Consider the following 24,378-nt stretch of genomic DNA (forward strand, 5'->3'; position numbering starts at 1 on the left):
AGTGTATCTTATTTCAACAAATTCAGTTTTTACATACTTTAAGTTTAACGAATTTTTATTTTGCTGTAAATTAGCTTAGGAACTCTGACATTCTACCAATGCAAAGCATGTGACTGTAATAAAACACTAACGGCGCAACACGTACATTACACAAGTGTCACTGCAGTTAATTTGTTCTATAAAACAATCGATGTATTTCTTCAATTCATACAGATGGGGCGCACAAGAAATGATATTGTGCAAACAAAACGAAAAGCTAAACGTTCATTGTAATCTAATAATGCCGTCAGCAGTTTCAAAGCAGGTATAAATTGTCTACATTCCTTGAAGACCAAATATGTCCGAACGCAATTAAATCTAAAAACAGTTTACTTCTCGTTGTCAGCATAAAACAAGAAGAAATACTTTCTATTCGTACGTACCTTGTCCTACCCCAAACGCTCCGTATACGCCGAGGTACATGTAGTTTTTGTCCCTGTATTCCGTCTCGTTGACGTACGTTCTGTTCTGTAAGTACTTGTCGTCCGTCCATACGGATAGCCATATATTAGAGCCATTCGACGCAACTTGATACAAGATGAAAGCGCCCAGAATGATGACGGAGTAACACGCGCCGATCGCACTTAAGTATTTCAAATACACCTTCCAGGACACCTTAATGAGAGGAACAAGCAATTCAATCCGAATGTTACTTTAAACAGATTTTTAAAATTGGTACCAAATATCCCGACAATAAGGTCTTTACAACGATATATTCCTGGCTGTAAATTTACTCACTTGAAGTTCAAAATAAAACTTCATCATATAGTAGTTGATATTAAATGGCCGCTTTTTTGTCAGCTGATAACGAATTTAACAAGAGATGTGTTTGTCAGAAACAACATGCCCCCGATTGCGTCGCTTTGAAGCCATAAATTTGACCTTTGACCTTGAACGATGACCTTGACCTTTAGCCAATCAAAATGTGCAGCTCCATGAGATACACATGCATGCAAAATATCACGTTGTTATCTTCAATATTAAAAAAGTTATGACCAAACTTCAACGAAGGTTAAAGTTTTAGGAATGAAAAATACAATGATATTTGACCTTTGACCTTGAAGGATGACCTTGACCTTGACTTTTCACACTCAAAATGTGCAGCTCCATGAGATACACATGCATGACAAATATGAAGTTGATCTTCAATATTGCAAAAGTAATAAAATTTTAACCAAGGTAAAAATTTTGTGACACACACATACAATGACTGACACAATGACAGACAGACAGGCCAAAAACAATATACCCCCGATCATTACATCCGGTGGCATAAAAAAGCGAGGTTCAGTTTTGAGATTAATGTATGTTGTTTTGATTATTATGGGCGGGAAGTGATGTTTATTATGCATTTAAACAGGTTCTAAACAAGAAACTATTACGAGATTATTCTGAGATTTTATCCCATATTATAAATAATTTTTCCATGTGTTGTATACAGTGTTTTGTTTGTACTACGAATATGTCATTTTTCCAAGCGTTATTGGTATAGTTCATTGAAAGTATAACAGGGCGATCCTTTCTAATAGACTATTATTTTAAATAGTTCGTTCATATGCATCTTATCTCAAATCAAACTACGCAAAATCCAACCTTTCCCGTTTCAGCTTTCTCTGCTTCGATAAGCTTGTCTTTCTGTTTTTGGTCCTTGGCATCTTTCCACTGTCCCTTACCGGTTACCGTTTCAATCGACGATATAGATCTTGCCAGCGGCGGCTTTGCAGGCGATTTTATTCTGACGAACAAAATCTTTGTATAAGTTTATTGTATGAAACATGTCATAAAATAGTTCAGCACTTATGTTAATACTTGAGATGTGTCTGTACGGTCTTTCATTTGTCCCAATTCGTCAATTAATCATAAAGTGTAATGAGTTGCATTTATCTATCATATGGAATGATAATTTAAACTAAATTATGCTATAATACCCATAACATAACTAGCCCCTGTAACCTTTCGATTTGTATATGCATATGTAGGTATATAAGATGCACAATTTCATATGATTAACCTACTTTATAGATATAAATATATATATATATATATATATATATATATATATATATATATATATATATATATATATATATATATATATATATATATATATATACTATTCGTTCTAACCTATTTCTCAGAGCTGTTACGACTTCGTCGTCTTCCGATTTTCCCGTAGCATCGGTTCCAGATGTCACCGAATCAATACGCTCCAAGATCTTGCTTTTAATTCGCTGAACTAAAATTGTAAATTGAAACATGTAAACCCAAAATGTTTAATAGCATAAAACAAACCATGAAGTAAAATGACTATCTTTACAGCTGTAAGGGTACCAAAACGCCTCTTTACAGCTGAAAGGGTAATAAAGGCCCTAAAATCCTAAGCCCCTAAAAAAAGTCGTGGTGTCGTAGTAAGAAATGGTGCCAGCCGATCAATACGGATGTATTCGATCCCTCTGAATGCGCATGCATATGAAGATGTCCTCAAGAGACAAAACGAAGAAGTTCACCAAGCAAACTTCACGTTATTTTACTTTCTTTATACTTTCTTTATTTAGAAGATCAGACTTATTTTCTGCTCCTAAACATGGAAAGGTTGGAAGTCGACAAATCGAAGTTGGAATAGATAGAAATATGTCCGTAAGGCAAACATATACCGAATAGACCTTTAAGCGAGCTATATACCATTTACGGCACACGTCAGGTTGTCTTGAAATAATTTTTTAATGTGCACCACTATTTTAATCTGTATATGTCAATGGTACATAGAAATATGTCCTAAGGCCAACATAAACCGAATAGACATTTAAGCGAGCGGTATACCGTTAGCGGCACACGTAAAATTGTCTTGAAATAATTTTAATGTGCACCTCTATATTAATTTGTATATGTCAATGGTACACGGAAATGTGTCCGTAAGGCAAACATAACCGAAAAGAACTTTAAGCGAGCGGTATACCGTTAGCGCACACATGTCAGGTTGTCTTGAAATAATTGTAATGTGCACCACTATATTAATCTGTATTTGTCAAAGACTCTAGATGCTAGAATTAAAAGATTTTGACTGAAACTTACCTTCAGGATCCTCCTCGTCCTCGTCGTTCTCCTGTGTGAGATACTGCTTGAGGAACTGCGCAAAGGCACCGTCGCGTGACACAAGCGTCTCGTATGAACCCTGCTCGGATATCTTTCCGTCGATTATCACAACTATGGTGTCCACAAGGGGCAGCCAGTGAACGCCGTGAGTGACCAGTATGCGCGTCTAACCGAGACAAAACAATTGCAAAACAGGGGTTAAACAATTCTTTAGCGTTGTATTGAATGCATGGGTAGGGGGTATTTTATCCGTTACGTTCAATGACGTTCACCAATTGCATCCAGGCCGTGTGACCATCATACGCGTCTGATTGAGGAAACATAAATACGTTGCGATGCAAACGAGGCAAATATGTGTTTTAAACAGGTTTGCTATAATTATGTGAATATTGAATAACTCATTTTAAGAAACCAGACACACATTTCCCATGATCATTATGCATCTGTACGCTCTGACGTGTTTGATGTGTTAAAAAAGCGCTCTTCAATTGAACAAGAAAAAATATTTATGACTACCGTATTTTACTCTATGTTTTTCGGACACTCTAAGTTTTCGGACACCCCTTTTTTTAGCAAAAATAATTATTTTTCGTGACTCTTAATTTTCGGACACTCAAGTTTTTGTCAATAATTAATATCTCTAAGTTTTCGGACAGTATATTTTACAGCGCTATTTTACCAAATGGTGGTCCTGTTTTTTATATATAATGACACTTCGATCATGGGGTTTTACAACCGGATTAACATCATAAAACGTGGCATGTGCATGCCTGAGGGCAACGGACCATTACATTTGCATTATTTGGTAAATAACCCTGTAAACCGGTATTAAACATTGGTTTCGCCCGATAGCATAAGTGTTATGACAATTATCAGGGGTAGTGCCAATTAACAAGTTCAATTATCTAGCGCAAAGGTATTACCAATTCTCAGTAAAATAGCTGTAACAAATAATAAACGCTTCTAAGTGTGATGCACCCTATTGCAAGTTTCACGATTAATGGAAGGTGTAAGACAACAACTTTCGGAAACGAACAAACAAAGAATTCATAGTTAGCTTTCTTATTTCGTTAATTACATGTTCATAATAGCGAGTATCGGTACATCACATGCTCTTCTGTGAACTCGTTGCCCAAAGTACAACCTAGTAGTAACTTTCTGTCAAATAAATTAAGCATTTAAAATCATTTAAAATGCAATGCAAACATAACTGTCATTTACTCTATATGATATTGTACAAGCGTGTGCTATCACCGGTAGTCGTTGATACAATGGACGCTATTTTCGGACACTTCAATTTTCGACTCTAAGTTTTCGGATACCTGTATTTTGAGAATAATTTTCGTATCTAGGTTTTCGGACACGAATAAAAATAATTTTTTTTAAGTGTCCGAAAACATAGAGTAATTACGGTTAGATCATATGCGACAGGAGATGTTTAAATACATAAGCCATGCATCGTAAGGCCTCTTTAGTCATCCAATAAAAACCGTTCATCCAATCATAGGAAACAAACTGTATCACGAAGTGGATAACATCAACATTACAACAACAAAAAACTTCGTCAGTAAGCTGCATGCTTAGTTGGACGATACATATTAAACGGACCACAACTATAGCCTGTTTCTTCCTACCTTGTTTCTAAGAAGACCCTTTGGTCCTACCACCTTGTTGAAGATGTGTTTGCCGACATGCGAATCGACTGCACTGAGCGGGTCGTCCAACAGATACACGTCGGCGTTGTTGTACACCGCCCTGGCCAGACTAACTCGCTGCTTCTGCCCACCGGACAGGTTGATACCCTAGGGCGTGTAAACAAACGTGAGAAAGGGGAATCTTTTGCCACTTACCGATGTGGTTCAACGAGTTTAATTGATTTATGTAAGTCACAAATTGTGCTGTACCTGTAAATTGCGACCAGTATTTTTTCGTGCCACAAGAATCGGCAATTCAAATGATTAAGCAACCCATGTCATTTGAATGTTCCTCTACGTCTTCCAGCTGAAGTTTCTATATGTTAATATTGAAATGATAACAGCGTAAAAGTACATATTTATATTACGCTGTGCTCGGTAAGCACATTCGCTACACCTGATTCCGGTAGGGTTCATATCATTCATTCGCTACATCCGACGCCGGTAAGGTTCATACCATTCATCCGCTTCACCTGACCCCGGTAAGGCTCATACCATTGGGCGCAACAATTATCATACGAGGTAGGTAGGCCCCCTCGTTGCGCCTGGCCACCGTTAAGGTTGATATCCTGGGCGCAAGACTAGAAGTGTTACGCTTTAAACAAATTATTATCTTTAAACAATAGTTGAAGTTGTTCTCGCTTGATATTCTCTTTTCTTTTGAGGTCCATATAAAAAGCTTTAATCAATCCATCTATATTTCGCATGGAAAGTTACTATCAAGATTTGTTCAAGTTTGTCATTTATCGGCATATCTGTTAAGCATTGGACATTCGCATTTCCACCTGAGCCATTGGCAGCACTAGAGAATTGCGCACCTGGAATTTTGATTCCAGTTACAAAGGATTATAAGTTCGGTAATCATACCCACAAGGTGTTTATAAATAATCATTGAATATATAAATTGCCTGTCTGCGAATCTCAAAAAATGAATGTTATATACATACTGATGTAAACAAAGTAAACGTAATAATTATGTCATTACTCATTTTAAACGAGTGCGTGTTTTTAAAGTATTGCACAGTTATTACCTCATAAAAGAGCTTAGTAAACCATATATATCGAATGTTAAGTTAATTAATGACTCTCACTGTATATATACCTAGCTGGTCTAGTTAAAGATACTTATTATGATATTAATGTTTAGCATTTATGATGTAAAAAATGTGTATCGTAATGTAAAATTACCTACGATACCAAAAAAAACGGGTCCCTGTTACCTTTTCTCCAATCTCAGTTAAATCGCCGCCCGGCAGAATCTCCAGATCCGGTTCCAATGCGCATGCCTCGATCACTTGCTGATACTTGTTCTGATCCACTTCCGTTCCAAATAGGATATTGTCCCGAACGGTGGCGTTCTGTATCCAGGCCTGCTGCGGAACGTACGCCACCCGGCCCTAGGGGAACAAAAATTAATAGACTACCTCCGGAATGAGATAAAACCCAATAATAAGCATATATTTAATCAAGCTGATCCATTTAAAATATAATTAATATCTCAAACCATATCAGCCTATATAATAATTACTAAAGCAGCATGTGGGGCCGTCGTTCTATAAACATAAGGATAAAATCGTTCTTTCAAATGCTGGAGATCCGGATAAAAATGTTGTATTTGAGATATAAATGGGGAACTCAGGTTTGTTAGGCGTTTGAATCCACAACACCCAAAAACTGCAGTTAAACGTTTTTTTCATGACAACACGGATACCTCAAACAGCAAGTTTAAACGTACATTATTTTTAATACAAAACGAGACTAATTTTATATTGATATTGTTATTGAGCTACTAACAATAACCCACTGCAGAGATTTAGTTCCCTTGTCATTTGTTTAAATACCCGTATTACGGTATTGAATTTATATATTTTGTAAATATTTTCTTATCTTATTTACTATCTCAAGTAGATGCTAATACAACTTAACTACAATTTCTCGTACGTATATGTTTTTTTTAATATTCCATTAAATGTGCATAATTAAGTGGACACAATTTTAATTTCTCAAAAAATAATGATTTTAAACTATATATATATATGTATATATCCTATACCGTTAACTCTGGAATATTTACCAGCAAATTTAAAGAAGGCGAAAGCCATGTTTGACTAGTAGATGCTTATAAAGCACAGACAAGAATGACATTAATTTATTTTGGAGGGGAAAAATAAAAAAATGGCTGCTTTTTCCAGTCGAAATACTTCATATCCTTAGTCAAACGACCTGAGTATAACAAAAAGACGGATACTTCGTTATCCGTCTACTGGTGCAGGTTTGGTTTGTTAGTTGTTGTTGTTTTTACAGTACCTTCACAACGACGCGGCCAGCCCGTTTTTCCATCTCTCCCAAGAAGGCAGAGATGAGCGAGGACTTGCCGGCGCCGACCTGACCGACCACCGCCACGAGCTTGCCGTCGGATATCTCGAGGTTGATACTGAATGAGAGTAAAAGTGTCTGATAATTATGTAAAGAAATGACAGCTACATTATTTCACATCGGTAATGAAAACAAACTGGATGCTTATTTGATGTACTTTTGAGTTGTTTGACATCATATAGATAACATAATAGTCAGTAAAAAGATCAAACGATCATCTTTTTTACAACAGAAAACACGTAATTAATCCCATAAAATATTAAACCAATATACACTGCTGTCAAACGTTGACGATTCCTTTACACAGCATGTGTATGACAATAAAGTTATTACGTTGTAGAGAAATGGGAGACAAACCAAATGTATCTAATTCAAATACAAAATATGTTCACATACTCGTTGAGGACAGGTTTTGCAGTCTTGGACCAAGTGAACGTTCCATTCTCAATACTGAGCGCGTGATCTGAAATAAATGCCAAGAAAACCTTAATGCATGCCCGATGTTTGTGTTACTGAAACTAAGATATTGTATTAAATAATGTAATATTTAATCGCGTAAAATTTCGGATAACAGAATATTAAACAAGAGTCCGTTGTTAGCCAAACACAAAGATAAATTGAAATATTTGTCTTTCATTTCTTTAACTTAGCTTTGCTTCAAGACAATTATCAATTCAGTTACACTGCCATTTTTTATCATAAACTATTAATAAATTCGAAAATATAAAAGTAAAATAGATGTTAAGTACGCATATATTACTCGAACCTTTACACAGTGAATACTTCATTACTTCAATTAACCTATAGTCAACGATAAACAGAGGAAATCAGATTACCAGAGATGTCAGGGCGCTGGACGTTGTTAGGGTCTAGATCTTCATTTTGCAGAAAGCGACCGATACGCCCAATAGAAACGTTGCCCTTAAAAAGATATTCGAAACGCATGAAACAACAATGGTCGTTGCCACAGCACGGCTCATGCAGTACCAAAAACAATAGGGGTCGAGCAAAGTAAAAGTGTAATGTATTTTCGGTAATGAACACATGCCTTAATATAAATAAAACTAAGAACATCCCCAAGCCTATCAAACCCTGTAGAGATACTGCATATAAAGTTCCGACTCATACGGAGCTTAGGTTACTGTGATATGATAAGTAAACTTAACATCATATTATTTATCAAAGAGCAGTGACTTGCTGGAAAATTATTTGAAAATATGCGCAAGTCCAGCCAATCGCAATGCTGTTGAGTGTCAAAGCCGCCTTATCATGCGTGTACTAGATCCAACAACGTAATAACTATTAATCACAGGACATGAACGAACTGAAAAGGCAACGGAGTAGAACACACTGAAGATGCGCATGTCCACCATAAATGGAAGTTCATATAGTGTAATCAAATTCTGGGGACCGTTTCAATAAACATCATAGTACACATTAACGATACGATACATTTTTCGAAGATACATAATTGCTAAAATCAATATCATTTGATTATACATTTTTAGTACTTAATTAATTATATTGGCATATAAAGCGCCGTATATCTTTGACGAGCATGGCGAGCTAGTTCGTCTACTTAGTAAGATTACAAAATTATCTCGTAAGTTACAATTGCCGTACGATCATTTTTAAACGGCCCTCTTACCATCACTTTATGGGATATCAAGCGGACACGCAAAATAACATGACAAAATAATCGAAGATCACTCCCTATAACATCACAGGATAGGAACGACATAGCAACGTTAGGTTCATTCGGGAATGACCTACACCGTTTACTATTTGTTTGAAAATAGAATTTATTGCAATGACATAAATGCTTTGTATGAGACTAATTAGGCTAACTTGTAAATCATCCTCAATAATAAAACATTCATCCCTATGGACCGACTAAATGGCTGGTGTATTTTGGCAATCTGTACGTAAACATTTACCATGACGACGTAAGAAATGACCATAGGCAGCAGGTTGATAGGGAAGCGGAGGATGTTGAAGAGCGATAGGGACACGAATGCCTTCTGTGCGTCGAGCTGATTGTTGCTATCTATCAGGATGTACGTGGCAAACGTTGCTAGCGTCACCTGTGGGCACCAAGGAATATAACTAAACAATTAGTTACAGCTTTGTTACAGTAGTCGCCAGATAAACTTCGGGTCTGGTGTGCAAGGACAGTTCGGCTTTTTATGTTTTGTGTGTGTTATATATTAAATTGGCTATAGTAATTTGGCCTAAATATGAGAAGGATATAAGACTTTGTTTCGTGGTTTGATTAAAAAATAGCTTTAAAGTACTTAGGAATGATGTATGCATTTACCATGAACATTGTAGAGCTATCAAATGCTACCTAGTCCGTATAGGGTACGTAACATTTTACAACAAATGCAGATATTCATGGATCATCATTTACATGATTGACAAATTTAAGACATAGTGCAAATACACTAAATTGGCGTATATAAACTGTTTTGTCTACGGTTGTGTATATATGCTCATAGGAGGATGCAGAATGTTAATTAAAACACACCATGCAGGCAAACACGAGAACCACTGACAATGGCCCCAACACATACCAGAAAAGGCGCGGAGGACCAGAAGAACGTGCTGACGGCGCCCAGATAGGCGGCCTTCTTGGTTACGTTAAGCTCCTTGGCCCGAACCTCCCGAACCTTCCGTTCGAAGGACTCCTCCCACGCGTACAGCTTCAACACCTGACAATGACGTCAACAAAACGGATAATTAGTTTTGTGTTTACACTAACAAATGTGTGTGTCTCCTTTTATGAGTTTTTCAGATATGTCAAAAACATACTTGATTCCATAATCAAGTATCTCAAAGATTTTGACAAAACCCCATATTACAAACAATTGCTCCTATTTATTTACCTACACATAAATTTTGATGTTGGAGTAAAGACGCAGACGCACAAAACTCGAAAAACTGTTCATTCCAACTTATATTGTTAATTGACTCGGCGCTTTTAAGTTCTTATTAAAACTATATTCTAGTCTGACAATAATGCATTCCGAAAGAACTCCATCCGGCAGTTGTTATTTTGATATTCATATTTTGAACAAACTCATAATTTGAACGTGGTTAAAGTATGTCGCAGCTCGTTCCAATCGATCCAATGGATTTGCATGTATTTCAGATGCATTTTTTTCGGATCAAAGGTTTTCTCAATAATTACAAATTAAATATGCTTACCTTGATACCATTGAGCACCTCGTTCATCAGCTTGATCCTTGCGTCTTTGAGCTTCATCTGCTCCACCTGGTACTTTCGCGTTTTGGCGGCGATGACGGCGTTCACGGGTATGAGCAGCACGAGCACGCCAAGGCCTGCCAGCACGGAGGGACCCAGCGTGTTCCACAGAAGCACCATGGCCAACACGATCTGCAGCGGCGCCGACCACAGCATCCAGAGATAACCTGTTTGTGAATTGACATTGACCATTATGGTAAACTGAATAAAAGAGAGATAAAATTAGAATGTAGAGGATCCTTACGTGGGGACCAATACCAACACGAACTCCAGAGGAGAGGGCCACAACGTACCGATAATGGAATTTTTCACTGTGGTAAACTCCTTAGTGGCAAATAAATGAGTATTCAGTTATTTACAAAACAAACAACTAAGAAGAACACAGGAAGGTTTATTAATATCAAAAATGACATATAAGAGCAATCACTGACTGAAGAACATAAGATACTATTTAATACACTAAAATCAATTAGAAACTATCAGACAGAAAACTATAAACGATTGCTTTATATGTTACCTATCAGACGGGATAATGGAGAAGAACCTGTGAGCATGTTTTGTTATTTGAAACAAAATAATGTTCTTTCCTAAAATATGCATTTTATTCACAGATGATAGAACATTAATACATGAACATGAAACTATTATTTAGGATGCAAACTTAATTTACAAAAATTACATTCAGAGCAACCTATTACTAACTATACTCTCAAAACATAATTGAACATTGACGAATTTCCCAAATTAAATAATTAAGAAGCTGGTTGATTCTCTGCAAACTTCTTTTTAATGGTAACAAATGGGTGCCTTTGTGGTCAGTAGCATTTATTATTCATAAAATATGGAGTCACTTTCAATAGCCATTATCAATGAGTTAAAACATGTAATCAAATAAAATAAGTCTAAACCTTTTCTTTCAAATGGAGACGAATGTGCTTCTTAACACAGTATATAAACAAACATCAGGAACGGAATTGTCAGACAAAAGTCACTCTTGAAAACATAAGTTAACGACCAAACTTGTTTTATTAAAGGCGGGTAAATGGGAAAAAATACACCATTAATTATAATATATAATATAATATAATCGGATATACTGAATGCAATAAAGTCCCTGACCTACTGATGATAATTTATTACCAAAAGCATTCAATATTGTTTAATCAAAAGCGATGCCTGCTGTGTACTTTGACATTACAATGGCACCAATAGTCATATTTCCAAGCCATACTTTAATTACCTGTAATGTCTTGCAACCTTTGGCAATCCACAGACATCAAGTTGACTATTTCACCGACAGTAGACTTTGTTCTGGCATCGCTTGTCATCGTAAGAGCCTAGCAGGAAAATAAAAAAAGTTTATGCGCAATTTTCTTTTTTTAATTCATATTCATCATGCATGAATACTTCAATAGTTATATATGACCCAACACTAGCCTCTACACATAATTAACGTTGATATATGTACATAAACAGGTGAAGTAAGACATTAACGTGATACAGCTATAATTTGCACATATACGCAATGCTGAGATGATTGAAAATTATAGCAATTTATTGTAAATAGTATACACATTCGTGGAAAAAACCGGGTACGAAAATGTTTTCGGATATTCAAATAGAAAAAAACAAGTATTTGAATAGTCTTACTGCAGTACGTTCAGTATACCATTGAAGATAAGGTAAAACGTTATGGTAAATGAATCATGTATATGGTAACCCTAATTTATGAATCAGAGTGTTACGATAATCGGACTTAAGCAAATTGTTGTATTTACATTAAAGCAGTGAATAGATAAAGTCAATAGACTCGCAAAAGAAAGGTAAAAGATAATACGAAGAAGCTAAACAAGGCAACGTTTAGTACTTAGGATATGTAACTTCATGGTTATTAGGTAAAATCTATGCCTGTCAAGAAAGTATGTATGGACATAAATATTGATCAAGTATTTGCATATGTTTCCTTAAAAACGAAGAGAAAGTGTTGCATTTTACTGTGAAGGAAAGCACACATATTATCCAATAAAGTTTTTCTTTTAGACGAAATAAATGACAAATGAAAATATTCTTTCTTCGATGTGTAATACATCTTCAGTAAGGTATATCAAGGATATTCTGCTTATATAAATGTGTATTTAGGATGCTATAATCCATCCTAATTCATGCATGATAAATGATAGACATTATATTGCCATACTAGTAATACAAATGGACCTTTTCTTGTGCCATTATAAAGTTAAGGCTTAAAAGCAGAAAGTGACATGGCGGATTATGTATGAGTGGAGTTTGATAATTTAATAGTTTATTGTAAGAAGGACCGAGATACAAATTTTCATTTACATGCGATATTTTGAACATTATCATAATTTTGCAGATGACTAACAGTTCACTCCCCCACACTGGTATGGAGTATTAGAATTGTATAATTAATAACATATATTATGTATGTGTTTTTTCTTCCTTTTTTCATTCCTTTAGGTTGCGTGTCATCGTTTCAATTGTGAAATGACGCCAAGCGTTTTCCATCAAAATAATATTCTTCCTGCGTCTTGATCTATCTCTGCGTTCGTTTTCTTCTGAGCGTGTTCAATCGATGATCATTAAAATATTGATACGATACAAAAACACATAGTGTTTAGGATTCGAAAAAATATCGTCCTTGTGGAATATTAAGTATGCTCACCTTGTTATAGACTGCAGTAATTAGGGCCGACTTGATCCTCATTCCGGCAGTCATGCCTATGTGCCAGTTCTGATGGAAGAAAACCGACTGCGTCATAGCGACCACAAACAAGGCGGCCGCGAAGACGTATCCCTTCCAGACGAGCGAGTCCTTCGTTTGCACGTAACCGATGAGTAGACTAAGAATAAATAAAGTATTATCAAAATGATGTAGTTCATGGTGTGGACAAACTTGGACGATGAATGGACGAATCACGTAAAAAATGTATTTCACCGAAGAACAAAACCTATATAAACAGATAAAGTTAACGAAATTTTCAGGAACCGTCGAGCAGAAGTTGTTGAACTCAAAGCAGACTGTAACGTACATGCATGCGTTGTATGTTATAACAAGTATTACCACTGTGTGCGTATGGATAAATAGGACAAGTATTGCTTTAAACGGCTTACTTCAGTATCAAAGGACAAGTATTGCTTTGAACGACTTAATTCAGTATCATAGGACAAGTATTGCTTTGAACGGCTTACTTCAGTATCATAGGACAAGTTTTGCTTTGAACGACTTACTTCAGTATCATAGGACAAGTATTACTTTGAACGACTTACTTTAGTATCAGAGGGCAAGTATTGCTTTGAACGACTTACTTTAGTATCATAGGGCAAGTAAGTATTGCTTTGAACGACTTACTTCAGTATTATAGGACAAGTATTGCTTTGAACGGCTTACTTCAGTATCATAGGACAAGTATTACTTTGAACGACTTACTTCAGTATCATAGGAAAAGTATTGCTTTGAACGACTTACTTTAGTATCATAGGGCAAGTATTGCTTTGAACGACTTGCTTCAGAAACATAGGGCAAGTATTGCTTTGAACGACTTACTTCAGTATCATAGGGCTCACGAACTGCAGACCGTCATAGATGAGTTTGCACGCCCAGCCTTTCAGCATTGCGCCCCCAAAACATTTGACAATGACCTTCAGCAGAGACGGACCACCCTTTGATTTTGTCTTCTCCTCCGCTGTCGGAAAAAGAATGTATTGGTGAATTACTTTCATGGAAAGTATTAAATTCAAATGAAACAACAGCACATATTCAATTTAACAACATTGACACATCTTAGATGTACTTATAGTCAGCACCTTAAACAATAAATTACAAATAATAAGTTGTATTTATGTGACATGGTACAATTGGTTACATATGTTTGGTCATCATATTTTTGAGTTTTCTGTTTCAGCTTGACCATTAAGGCCTTTAATCTTCATCAATACATTGTGCATCCATTTTGTTCAAACAAAGTTGTTGGTAGAGATAATTCTTGTTATCCGAAACGGGTTGACTTCTGTATGTATGCATATGATGAAAATGTGACATATGAAATTAACGAACTTGACGATGGTATGTACTTTCCTGAATACTTCATAGCACAACGGTGGGGGGGGGGGGATATACATTTGTCAAGATACGGATACGGCTATTCGCATTACTACCATTGTTATCAATTTCTGAGTTCTGTCTCTAAACATACAAGTGACAATTTGTGTTCTCTCAAAATACCAGTGACACATTTGTTGCACCAAACAAAACGTGTTTCCAAGTATCATCAAAATTGTGTTCAAAATTTTGTGAATGGGGCTTGGTTGCTTTGGATTGGGAAAATTTGCGGCGTTTTGACACAAATTAAGAAATTAATGTTGTTATTGTTATTTTGCTAAAATGTTTGCTTCAAACTTGAGAATACAAGTGTTTTTAGCATATTTACTTAGATTGAACATATATGGAGTTGGAGATGAACACAATATTGAGTTGACTTCTAATAAATAAAAATATTGTTTTGGAAACCTTCCATTGGGAATTTGTTGCTCCCGTTTGGGAAATATATATATATATAAATAGTTGAATATGATTACCGGACTGGATTTTGAATGGAAAAAAAACACTGTCAGTAACCATAATAATCGCCATAACCATAACTTACATAGGAAGGATAAGAAATGCATAACTTCATAAATCATCCATTTATTCGTGAGTTTTATTCAAAACCATTATAATAAACATCAAAATCAAAACAGTCGTCTCTTTCACGGGAAAGCAAACAAAGCCATCTACTGAGTAGTGTTCTGAGAAAACTTGGCATAATACATGTGCGTACAGTGTCGTCCCATATAAGCATGTGCAGTTCGCAAAGGCTAATCAGGGACGACCCTTTCCTCTTTTATGACATTTTTCGTATAAATGAAGTCTCTTCTTAACAAAAATCCAATTAAGGCGGAAAGTGTCGTCCCTGAATAGCCTGTGTGGACTGCACAGACTATTTAGGGACGACAATTTACGCACATGCATTACGTCCAGTTTTTTCAGAATGCGACTCTACTCTACCTTTCCCTCCCTCTTTCCTGTCCTTGCTATCACCTGAAGTGGTGCTGTTGATGGAGTTACTTTCATACTTGTAACTGTTTGATGCCGAGGACGCAAGTAGTGGCTGTCGCTCGCTGCTAATAAAACTCGTCTCCTCGTGCAAGCGTTCAGCCTTTTTCGTTCTATAGAGTAATAATATTATTATTCAGAAAAGTTGTTTTTCAGATACGCATACTGAAAATCGACTCAGTCATGACGTATTTATGTTTAAAGAACGCCACCGGAATATGGAGCACAACAATACTATTGGTTCATTAAATAAAAAACTAATTTATGGCAAGAACTGAGGTCATGGAAAATGTCAATAATGCGCAGGAGCGGCGAGAACAATATTTTACCCAAAGTCAAAAGTAAAAAAAAAATTTATTTCAACTCAATTCATGTTTGACCTGAATACATGAACTGTACATTACTGAACTGTCATACATGAAGCACGAAGAACTCGTTTTACAAATTTTACAAAATTTTCAATTATTTTTTTGAAAGACTACGATCTATTTTTCGCTAAACTTTAGGGGAAAACATTAAAACGTTTCGTCAAATGTATAAATACCTATTGTGGGTGTTCGTGTATCTATTGAGTTACCAAATAAATTACTATCAAAACATAAATATATATTCGGCCATGATTATACTTCTCAAAAGCAATTGCATAAAGCGAGATTGTATTTCTTCGACGGACATGATATGTTAAAAATATAAGTTCGGACTTAAGGATTTGTTCTCATTTTAAATACAACCCCCCCCCCCCAAAAAAAAAAAAAATTAAACAAAAAAAACAATTAAATTAACCTTTTTTTAAATAATAAAAATTGCATTGCTTCGTATACACGCGAGCTCAAGGCATGCAGTTTCTTATTCCATTTGAATGGAAGCGCAACGATTAACGTCTTGAAATTGACGCCATAAATATTTTCATTCTATTCAATGTAATGCGATTGACGTGCAATCACTGCAAAATGATACAAACACACAAAACACAGGGACGACACTTTCCCCCTACACTTGATTTTCGGTAAGGAGGGACTTCCTTGAAACTATAAATACCATAATAGCGGAAAGTGTCGCCCCTGATTAGCCTGTGTGGACTGCACAGACTAATCTGGGATGACACTTTACGCACATGCATTAAACCCAGCTTTCTCAAAACGCGGCTCAAATGATTACAACGCGATGGAGCATGTGTTACGCACATAACTTCAATGTAACGTCTACTGCCATTTAACTGGACACACATTAGTTTTCTGAATCTACAATGCTTACAGCTTAATAGCAAAATTGAGTATGCATCTGTTATCACATACCATACTCTGTTTCCAATGTTATATAACAATTACGAATTTGTTTATCTTACACATGTGTAAAATACTTTTTAAGCGTTTTCATTGGCTTAGTTTTGGTTCGATTGACCAATCGCGTTTTGTTGTTTTGCTGAAATGACGTTGCAACGTCAAATGACGTCACAAAATGTAAACAACGTTCAGGATATATCATTATGTTTGTGTAAATATTTATTTAATTTGCTCATTTAAAAGCATGTGCTAAAAAGATCTGACACTCGTTATTTCATACCATATTTTATTAAACACGTCCAGGAAATTCGTTAGTTAGCTCGCCAAAGGCTCGCTTACTACCAAAATTCCTGAACTCGTTTAATAAAATATGGTATGATATGACAACTCGTGCCAGATCCAATATTTATAACATGTCATAGCCTGTTTCCCATGTAATATAAGAAGTACGAATATGTTTATCTTACACATGTGTAAAATACTTTTTAAGCGTTTTCATTGACTTAGTTTTCGTTCGATTGACCAATCGCATTTTGTTTTGTTTTTTGTTGAAATGACGTTGCAACGTCAAATGACGTCACGAAATGTAAACATTATTCGGGATTTATCATAATGTTTGCGTAAAGATTTATTTAATTTGCTCATTTAAAAGCATGTGATAAAAAAAGATCTGACACTCGTTGTCATTTCATACTATATTTTATTGAACTCGTCCAAGAAAATCGTTAGTAAGCTACCCAATGGCTCGCTTACTAACAAAATTCCTGACCTCGTTTAATAAAATATGGTATGATATGACAACTCGTGCCAGATCCTATATATATATGAGCCGAGTCTTGCGAAAAAGGGGTATCATGTCATATGCGGCCAGCTTAGCTGCAGACCAGCTTTCGCATCCACTTTTGTGTGGTCTCTTTAGAGAACATGGTAGCTTATGACAAGACTGCGCGTATTCGCATGCTGGTCTGGAGCAACGGTTGCCGAAGATGGCATGAGGCGGGAATGCAACTAAATAGGCACAGCATGCTTTTCGATTGATTTATATTTGAACGATTCTGAATATTATCTTGACTAGCTTACCTTCTCTTCTTTCTGTAAAATGTATTGTTACGAATTTTATTAAGTATAATCACTAATATGTTATTCCTTTGTTTAAGGAACAATGATATTGGACATTAAATGCTTTATATTGATAAATGTAAACATTGGATCCACTGACCCCAGGAGTAAACGTCTAACGCCTAGACCACTCAGCCATCAATGCTCATACAATGTAGGATGTATATTATACTTTATTGAATACCCATCGTAGTGTCACAAAAATAACAACAACAACAACAACAGAACTCCTCAAATTATTCAATCGTTTCGCATTGCAACGCTTCATAATTATCAGGTTTTTAAATCGTCAAAAGATGCATATAATGGATATATTAGAGCATGTTCAGTATTACTGTTTCCTCACAAATATCATAACTAAAACAAAAATTTGCGAATTGAAAAATTTTATATTTATTTTGTCTATTTACCAAACGTGAAAACGTCCCTTTAAAACTGGACATGATAACTATGTATGGACGAATAACGAAACCGTTCAATAATATGCATAACAAATACTGACACTTATTTATATTTAAAAAAAATGTAACTAATTATATGTATGTATGTAAATAACATATTGCGGAACATACTGTTTCTGGCGCCATCTTTCAACTTCCTTATCCCACTCGCGTCGCATGCCGGGAATAAACGTATCCGACTGGTCACGTGGATGTAGTTGCCATATGTCATCGTTAGTAATTCCTGAGCGATAAATCTTCACAATCAGTCTGAAAATCAAGCCGACCCTTTTAGCGTTCTTACAAAATATAAAGTAACATAAATTATTATTGATAGATAAACCATGTACACGATGACATCATTAGCACAGTTTATATCAATATTTTTATGATGTAGTCCATATGAACGAAACTTTTAAAAATATCCTAGGTGATTTTTTTAAGAAAAAATGGATCAATTTATACAACACCTAAAACAATCCCGATGGCATGACATTAAAATATAGAGAAATCTCTACCGAAAGATGTGCTCAGGAAATCGAAAATGTTCTTCATAAAATGTATCGCAAAAAAATGTGCATCATATGTTAGATAAGACAGGCTCAAGTTTTCACGGCATAATTCAAATTAGTTAAAATAAGACACGTGCCCGTTAGAAGCGGTTGCACACACAGCCCACTTTTGTAAAAAGGCATTACACAAGCACCAAAACTAATTGCGTTACGCGCGATACAAATTTACAAATGTCACTTTTTTCTAAAAAGGAGCAAATAATGTATCGTTGAAAAAGAACAACCAAAAAATGAACAAACTGGAAAACATTTCGTAAAGAACAATCACAATAGCATAAATACGTTTTGATAAATGTGCGAAGACCAATGTAATAAACGGACAGAACGACGCAGAAAGAAGAGCATATATGGATGACCCTCCTGTGAAAGAGGGTGAAAAATAGCATGATATTTCAAATATCAAATGTTGCGACTCTATGTAAACAAAAACAAAGTTGACTTAGTCACCATGTTTTTGTACGCGCGTTGTGTTTCCCAGAAAAAAAGTATTGAACTTTTGCAAAGTTTCATCATTTAACAGCTAGATACATATTTGGTTACGAGAAATTCAAGTTCCAAAATGTTCCATTTTTTCTATAAGGGCCATACATCCCGTAAAGTAAAAAAGTATAAAAAAAATGTGCGAAAGTTAACGTGCTGGTAAAAATGTTCGTAAAGTATAATCCCTACAACAACAACAACAAAAAACGGCATGGTGATTGTTCAATATCAAAGGCTTCGACTCTGTGGAAACAAAAATTAAATAAAAATTAATTGACTTACGAAGTGATCCATTCGAACGTGAGTTGAGATGGGAACGAAGCAGTCACTTCCGGGCATTGGGGCTGTAACAGATACATCGGACAATCAACCAATTTATAGCATTTCTTCAGCACCAAACTTTCAACCCAAACAATAGGCATACATGTGCATAAAATGCTCCGCCATTTCTGTATTCATAAAAAGGTCATTCATTCAGCAAAAAGATCGAACACCCACTGCTCATACCTTTCCGATCGGTTCGTACCCGCGTGTTGATGCCTTCTCAACAAAACTGGTGAGAACAAGCTCGATCAGAATGAGCGCGAAATATGCGCAGAATAGCGGAAACCGGAAACCATCGCCAGTTTGCTGAAATTTTGAATTTTAAATTTAGTTATCAATCGATTGTGCAGGGCCTATGTAATCAAAATACGAAATACAGTGTATGTTTATATCTACAATGAGCTTTTCATTTCGATGTTAAACACATCTTTAACCAAAGAAAAACAAGAAACTATGCATATGCGTGATATTTATTTAATTGGATAATGTGCTTGTAGTACTTGTTTAGGTATTGTGTATATTGGCAAAAAAAAGTTTATTCCACTTATCAAAAAAAATCAGAAAGCGATTGTTGTAAATTTCGTTTATCATCCATTCTTGTCTCATAATTTAATATCTCTCGGCCGGTATTCTATAATTTTATGTACATAAGCCGTTGTCGTTTTTATTTTAAATCTAATATGAGAAATTACTCTAAAACAATATTCTTCAAAATAGTTGTCATAGTCTGTAAAATATTTTTAGCCGTTTTATTTTGTTCTCAGAAGTTTACTATTGAAGTCATCTTTCAAAATGAATTATTTATAATCGTATGTAACCTACATATAAAAATGATAGAACCTTTTCCATTTAAAAAGTAGTATAAGATGTGAATGTTGAATGATGTTAACCTACAGAGATGTGTGGACAAACCTGTTCTTTTATGCGCGTGTAGAACGGAATGATTGACGCCAGAGACATCAGGAACCAAAACGTGAACATCACGCCGGAAGTTCCCAGTCCCTTGCGGCGTTCCAGTTGCAACATGGACGCTACCAGCAACTGGGGAAGTGGGGAGCAAACACCAGAGGAAATAATATTATTCAACGTTAAATGAACAACATATAAAATTATTCTGATAAGCAATTTTAACTATGTTTAAATAACAGTTATTACAATAAAGTTAAACATAAAAGCTCAGATACAAAACATGAAACACAAAAATAGAAGGACCTGGAGCAAATATACTATTATTTCGTCTGTATCAACGATGACATCACATGCAGTTTAAAGTGATAACACATCCACATTTATGATTGCATAAATATAAATATACATTATGTAAATACATCATGCAAGGTGGTGGTCATAAGTAATGAGTAAACTTTTATCGTGTGCAGCCACATGCTTAATCAACTCAGAATTTGTTTGTATACTTACACGGACACAACTGACTACTTTAATAATCATTGACAAGTTAATTTCATTTTAATAATATTACAGATACAAGCACAGCTTCAATTATAGTGCAACGACACGTGGCGTTCTTGATGCAAGCGTCGCCACAGTAAAGGCCGCCACTGCTGCCACTGCAGTCGCTGCTCATGCTACTAATACAACTACGATTACGACTACCATTGTCACTACCACTACCCCAACCACTATCACTGACATTTGCACTACCACTATTTCTACCACTGTAACTTCCATTTGCTCAAACACTATCACTAGCACTACCACTTCCGATTGCACTTTCACTATCACGCATACACTTGGAGACTTTTCTAACGCATCACTTAATCATATCAATATACATGTAACTCCCTTATTTGTGAACGGTTTGTGTTGAAATTTGGACCAATTGTAATTCAACACAAATCTGATAATTCCGGAAATTCTAAAATATAAAACTATGTATATCGCCTATTACTATCGATACGCTTGGTGATTTTTCTAACGCAACACTTTTAAAACATACATATCTCAGTAATGAGTAAATATTTTTATTTAAAATTGCTCATGTGATCATTTGACTACAATGTGTGCAAGCTAATGATAAAATCATTCATCCGTGACGATCGGACCCTTTAGCAAGTGGGAAAGGTAGCCGGTAAAATGCTAAGTGCGCGATTGCGCTCCTGAATATTCATACGAGGTTTATTGTTTTGTAAATTCAGTTAATGTTTTCCTTGTGTAAGAACCCACCTAAAATAATTAAATTGAAATAAAACTAGAATGAAATCGCGTTTCAACATTTCCACGTGCAAAAATATGGAACCACACCTACCCCGCGTGCTAAAGCGTCCAATCGTCACGGAAGAATGATTTCATGTGAGCTTGCATAGAATGTAGTCAAATGATCGTAAGCAAAATTTTAAATAAAAATCTTTAATCATAACTGAGATATTCAAGCTACAAAAGTGATGCGTTAGAAAAGTCCCAAAGTGTACTTGCACTGTCACTATCACTACCTCTACCACTATTACTACCACTGCCGTTAGTACCAATACCAACATCAATACCACAACCACTATCACTACCACTACCATTAGTACCAATACCAACACCAATACCACAACCACTACCACTATCACTACCACTACTGCAATCGCTCAATTCTTCCCACCAATACCAATTTAACCACCTTTTCAACCACCAAATATTTAGAGCCACGTATAAACACAAGGAGTTGAAATTTTAACCCATTTATGCCTAGCGTCTAGAAAAAGGGCCTTGGCAAACAGCGTAGACCCAGATGAGACGCCGCATGATGCGGCGTCTCATCAGGGCCTTCGCTGTTTGCTTAAAGGAAAATCTGTAAGAAATATTCTAAATATAGAAATAAATATACTAGACATCCCTAATTTTGGAACAAATTGATCCAATTTAGAAGGATAGGAGAGTCCACTAGGCGTAAATGGGTTAAGATCAGAAAGGACGTACAAACGTTGATGCTTTAACACTTCCGGCGACGTAAAATGCCGTAAAGTCGTTGAGCCCTTGAGTTTTAGTTTTGTTTGAGTACAGTAGATCAACGCATGTCAACACGAACAGCAACAGGGAACAAAACTGAAATGAAATATAAGCAAAACAATTTCTAACTTAGCATGAGTTTTGCTACCAGTGTTGTTGTTGTTTTTTTCATGCAAAAATCCGGTAATCTCAATGGAAAAAAGTAAATATTTTTGTCCAAAATGGGAGTTAAACTTTCCCAATAGAAGGTTTCCAAAAATAAAAAAATTGAAACTCAATATTTTGTTCAACTCCCATCCATATAAGTTTATCCTTAGTAAATATAGTACTGAAAACACTTGTATTCTCAATTTTTAAGCATTTAATGCAAAACAACAAATACACTTATTTCCCGGTCCCATTCCCAAAATGGTAAAAAACACTGGCTACTAAATCATGTGATTATTTTAATATGTTGTTTATCCAACTTGTATTTTCATTTAATGCACATGCATACCGCAAAGCACCCACTATTTACAACCACCAAACTCATAAGTGATATGAAAGTCTTCGGAAAATAATATATTGATTCTTAAACTTGCCTTCGTTGTTGTATAAAAACGGACGTAGGGTATCAGCTACCCAAGGGGCCGTGCTCTGTGAAAAAGGGCTTTAATGCATGTGCGTTAAGGGTCTTCCCAGATTAGCCTATGCAGTCCACACAGGCTAATCAGGGACGACGATTTCCGCTTCGTTAACAAAAGTATCTTCTTAGCAAAAATCAAGTAAAGGCGGAAAGTGTCGTCCCTGATTATCCTGTGCGGACTGCACAGGCTACTCTGGGACGACTCTTAATGCACATGCATCAAACCCCCTTATTCACAGAGCGCGGTTTATATATGCAGCTCTTTTGAAATAAAGTTAGACTGACATTTTCAAAAACGACTGGCCGACTAGAAGTAAAAGAGCAACCCCAATAATCCGGAATCCCCCATACCGTTTTAGAAACGCTTAGACAGGACACTGGAAGTGACGATCCGTTGCCATAGACACCAAAGTTGATGTAAAACGGGACGGCGAGCCAAACTATGGCGCACGGTATCCAGACTAGCAAAGTGTTCTGGAAACACTCGGTGAAGTGCGGGTAGGAGCTGTTCAGAAGCAGGTTCGAGTCCTGAAAGTGGTAACCATACACTGCGTGAGCTATACCAAGGGTCTGTGATAATGGAGTTTAGTTTAAACCTATTTAGTTTAGTTCAATTGCATCAAAGTTTCAGGCCTATATAAACGCTCTCGAGTCCGTTTCATGGGCCTAGAACCACTACATGGTGTCTTTAGGGGAAATCTAAATAACGTCCCCACAGTGGGGATCGAACCCGTGACCACCCGGTCGCTAGGCAGACACCTTAATGGAGTTTGCCTGAGTAGCGGCAGATCGACAAGATGCAGAGTTTTGTGTTAAATGACCCGTATCTTCACTATAATATTAAAATGTTATCATACATCTACGTAACATCGTTAATATCGACCTGATACAAAGGTGTCTGCTACGTGTTTTATCAGGTTAGTAGGCGTTTATATAAATCAACATTTGGAGGTACGACATAATCATTTGACTCGGAATCAATTAATTTTTTTATTTTAGGTTTA

The 24,378-nt window shown here is 35.9% G+C and overlaps 1 protein-coding gene across 4 annotated transcripts in view; it reads right to left on the bottom strand.

Annotated features, from left to right (window-relative positions):
- Nucleotides 1-24,378, bottom strand: part of LOC127859849 (multidrug resistance-associated protein 1-like) — a 46,709-nt gene that overhangs the window by 15,691 nt on the left and 6,640 nt on the right. For all 4 annotated transcript variants that reach the window (XM_052397384.1, XM_052397386.1, XM_052397383.1 and 1 more), the window contains exons 3-24: nt 23,726-23,902; nt 22,720-22,845; nt 20,710-20,838; nt 19,981-20,103; nt 19,756-19,817; nt 18,554-18,691; nt 15,532-15,692; nt 14,032-14,170; nt 13,150-13,327; nt 11,707-11,803; nt 10,410-10,633; nt 9,776-9,913; nt 9,140-9,286; nt 8,039-8,123; nt 7,599-7,665; nt 7,134-7,260; nt 6,047-6,223; nt 4,767-4,934; nt 3,112-3,298; nt 2,167-2,275; nt 1,633-1,774; nt 423-654 (exon numbers count right to left, since the gene is read on the bottom strand). In XM_052397384.1, coding sequence (XP_052253344.1) covers nt 423-654; nt 1,633-1,774; nt 2,167-2,275; nt 3,112-3,298; nt 4,767-4,934; nt 6,047-6,223; nt 7,134-7,260; nt 7,599-7,665; nt 8,039-8,123; nt 9,140-9,286; nt 9,776-9,913; nt 10,410-10,633; nt 11,707-11,803; nt 13,150-13,327; nt 14,032-14,170; nt 15,532-15,692; nt 18,554-18,691; nt 19,756-19,817; nt 19,981-20,103; nt 20,710-20,838; nt 22,720-22,845; nt 23,726-23,902 — 3,133 coding nt within the window. The remainder of the gene's footprint in view (nt 1-422; nt 655-1,632; nt 1,775-2,166; nt 2,276-3,111; nt 3,299-4,766; nt 4,935-6,046; nt 6,224-7,133; nt 7,261-7,598; nt 7,666-8,038; nt 8,124-9,139; nt 9,287-9,775; nt 9,914-10,409; nt 10,634-11,706; nt 11,804-13,149; nt 13,328-14,031; nt 14,171-15,531; nt 15,693-18,553; nt 18,692-19,755; nt 19,818-19,980; nt 20,104-20,709; nt 20,839-22,719; nt 22,846-23,725; nt 23,903-24,378) is intronic.

This window comes from Dreissena polymorpha, chromosome 15 (genome assembly GCF_020536995.1).
Source record: "Dreissena polymorpha isolate Duluth1 chromosome 15, UMN_Dpol_1.0, whole genome shotgun sequence".
NCBI classification, from domain to species: Eukaryota; Metazoa; Mollusca; class Bivalvia; order Myida; family Dreissenidae; genus Dreissena; species Dreissena polymorpha.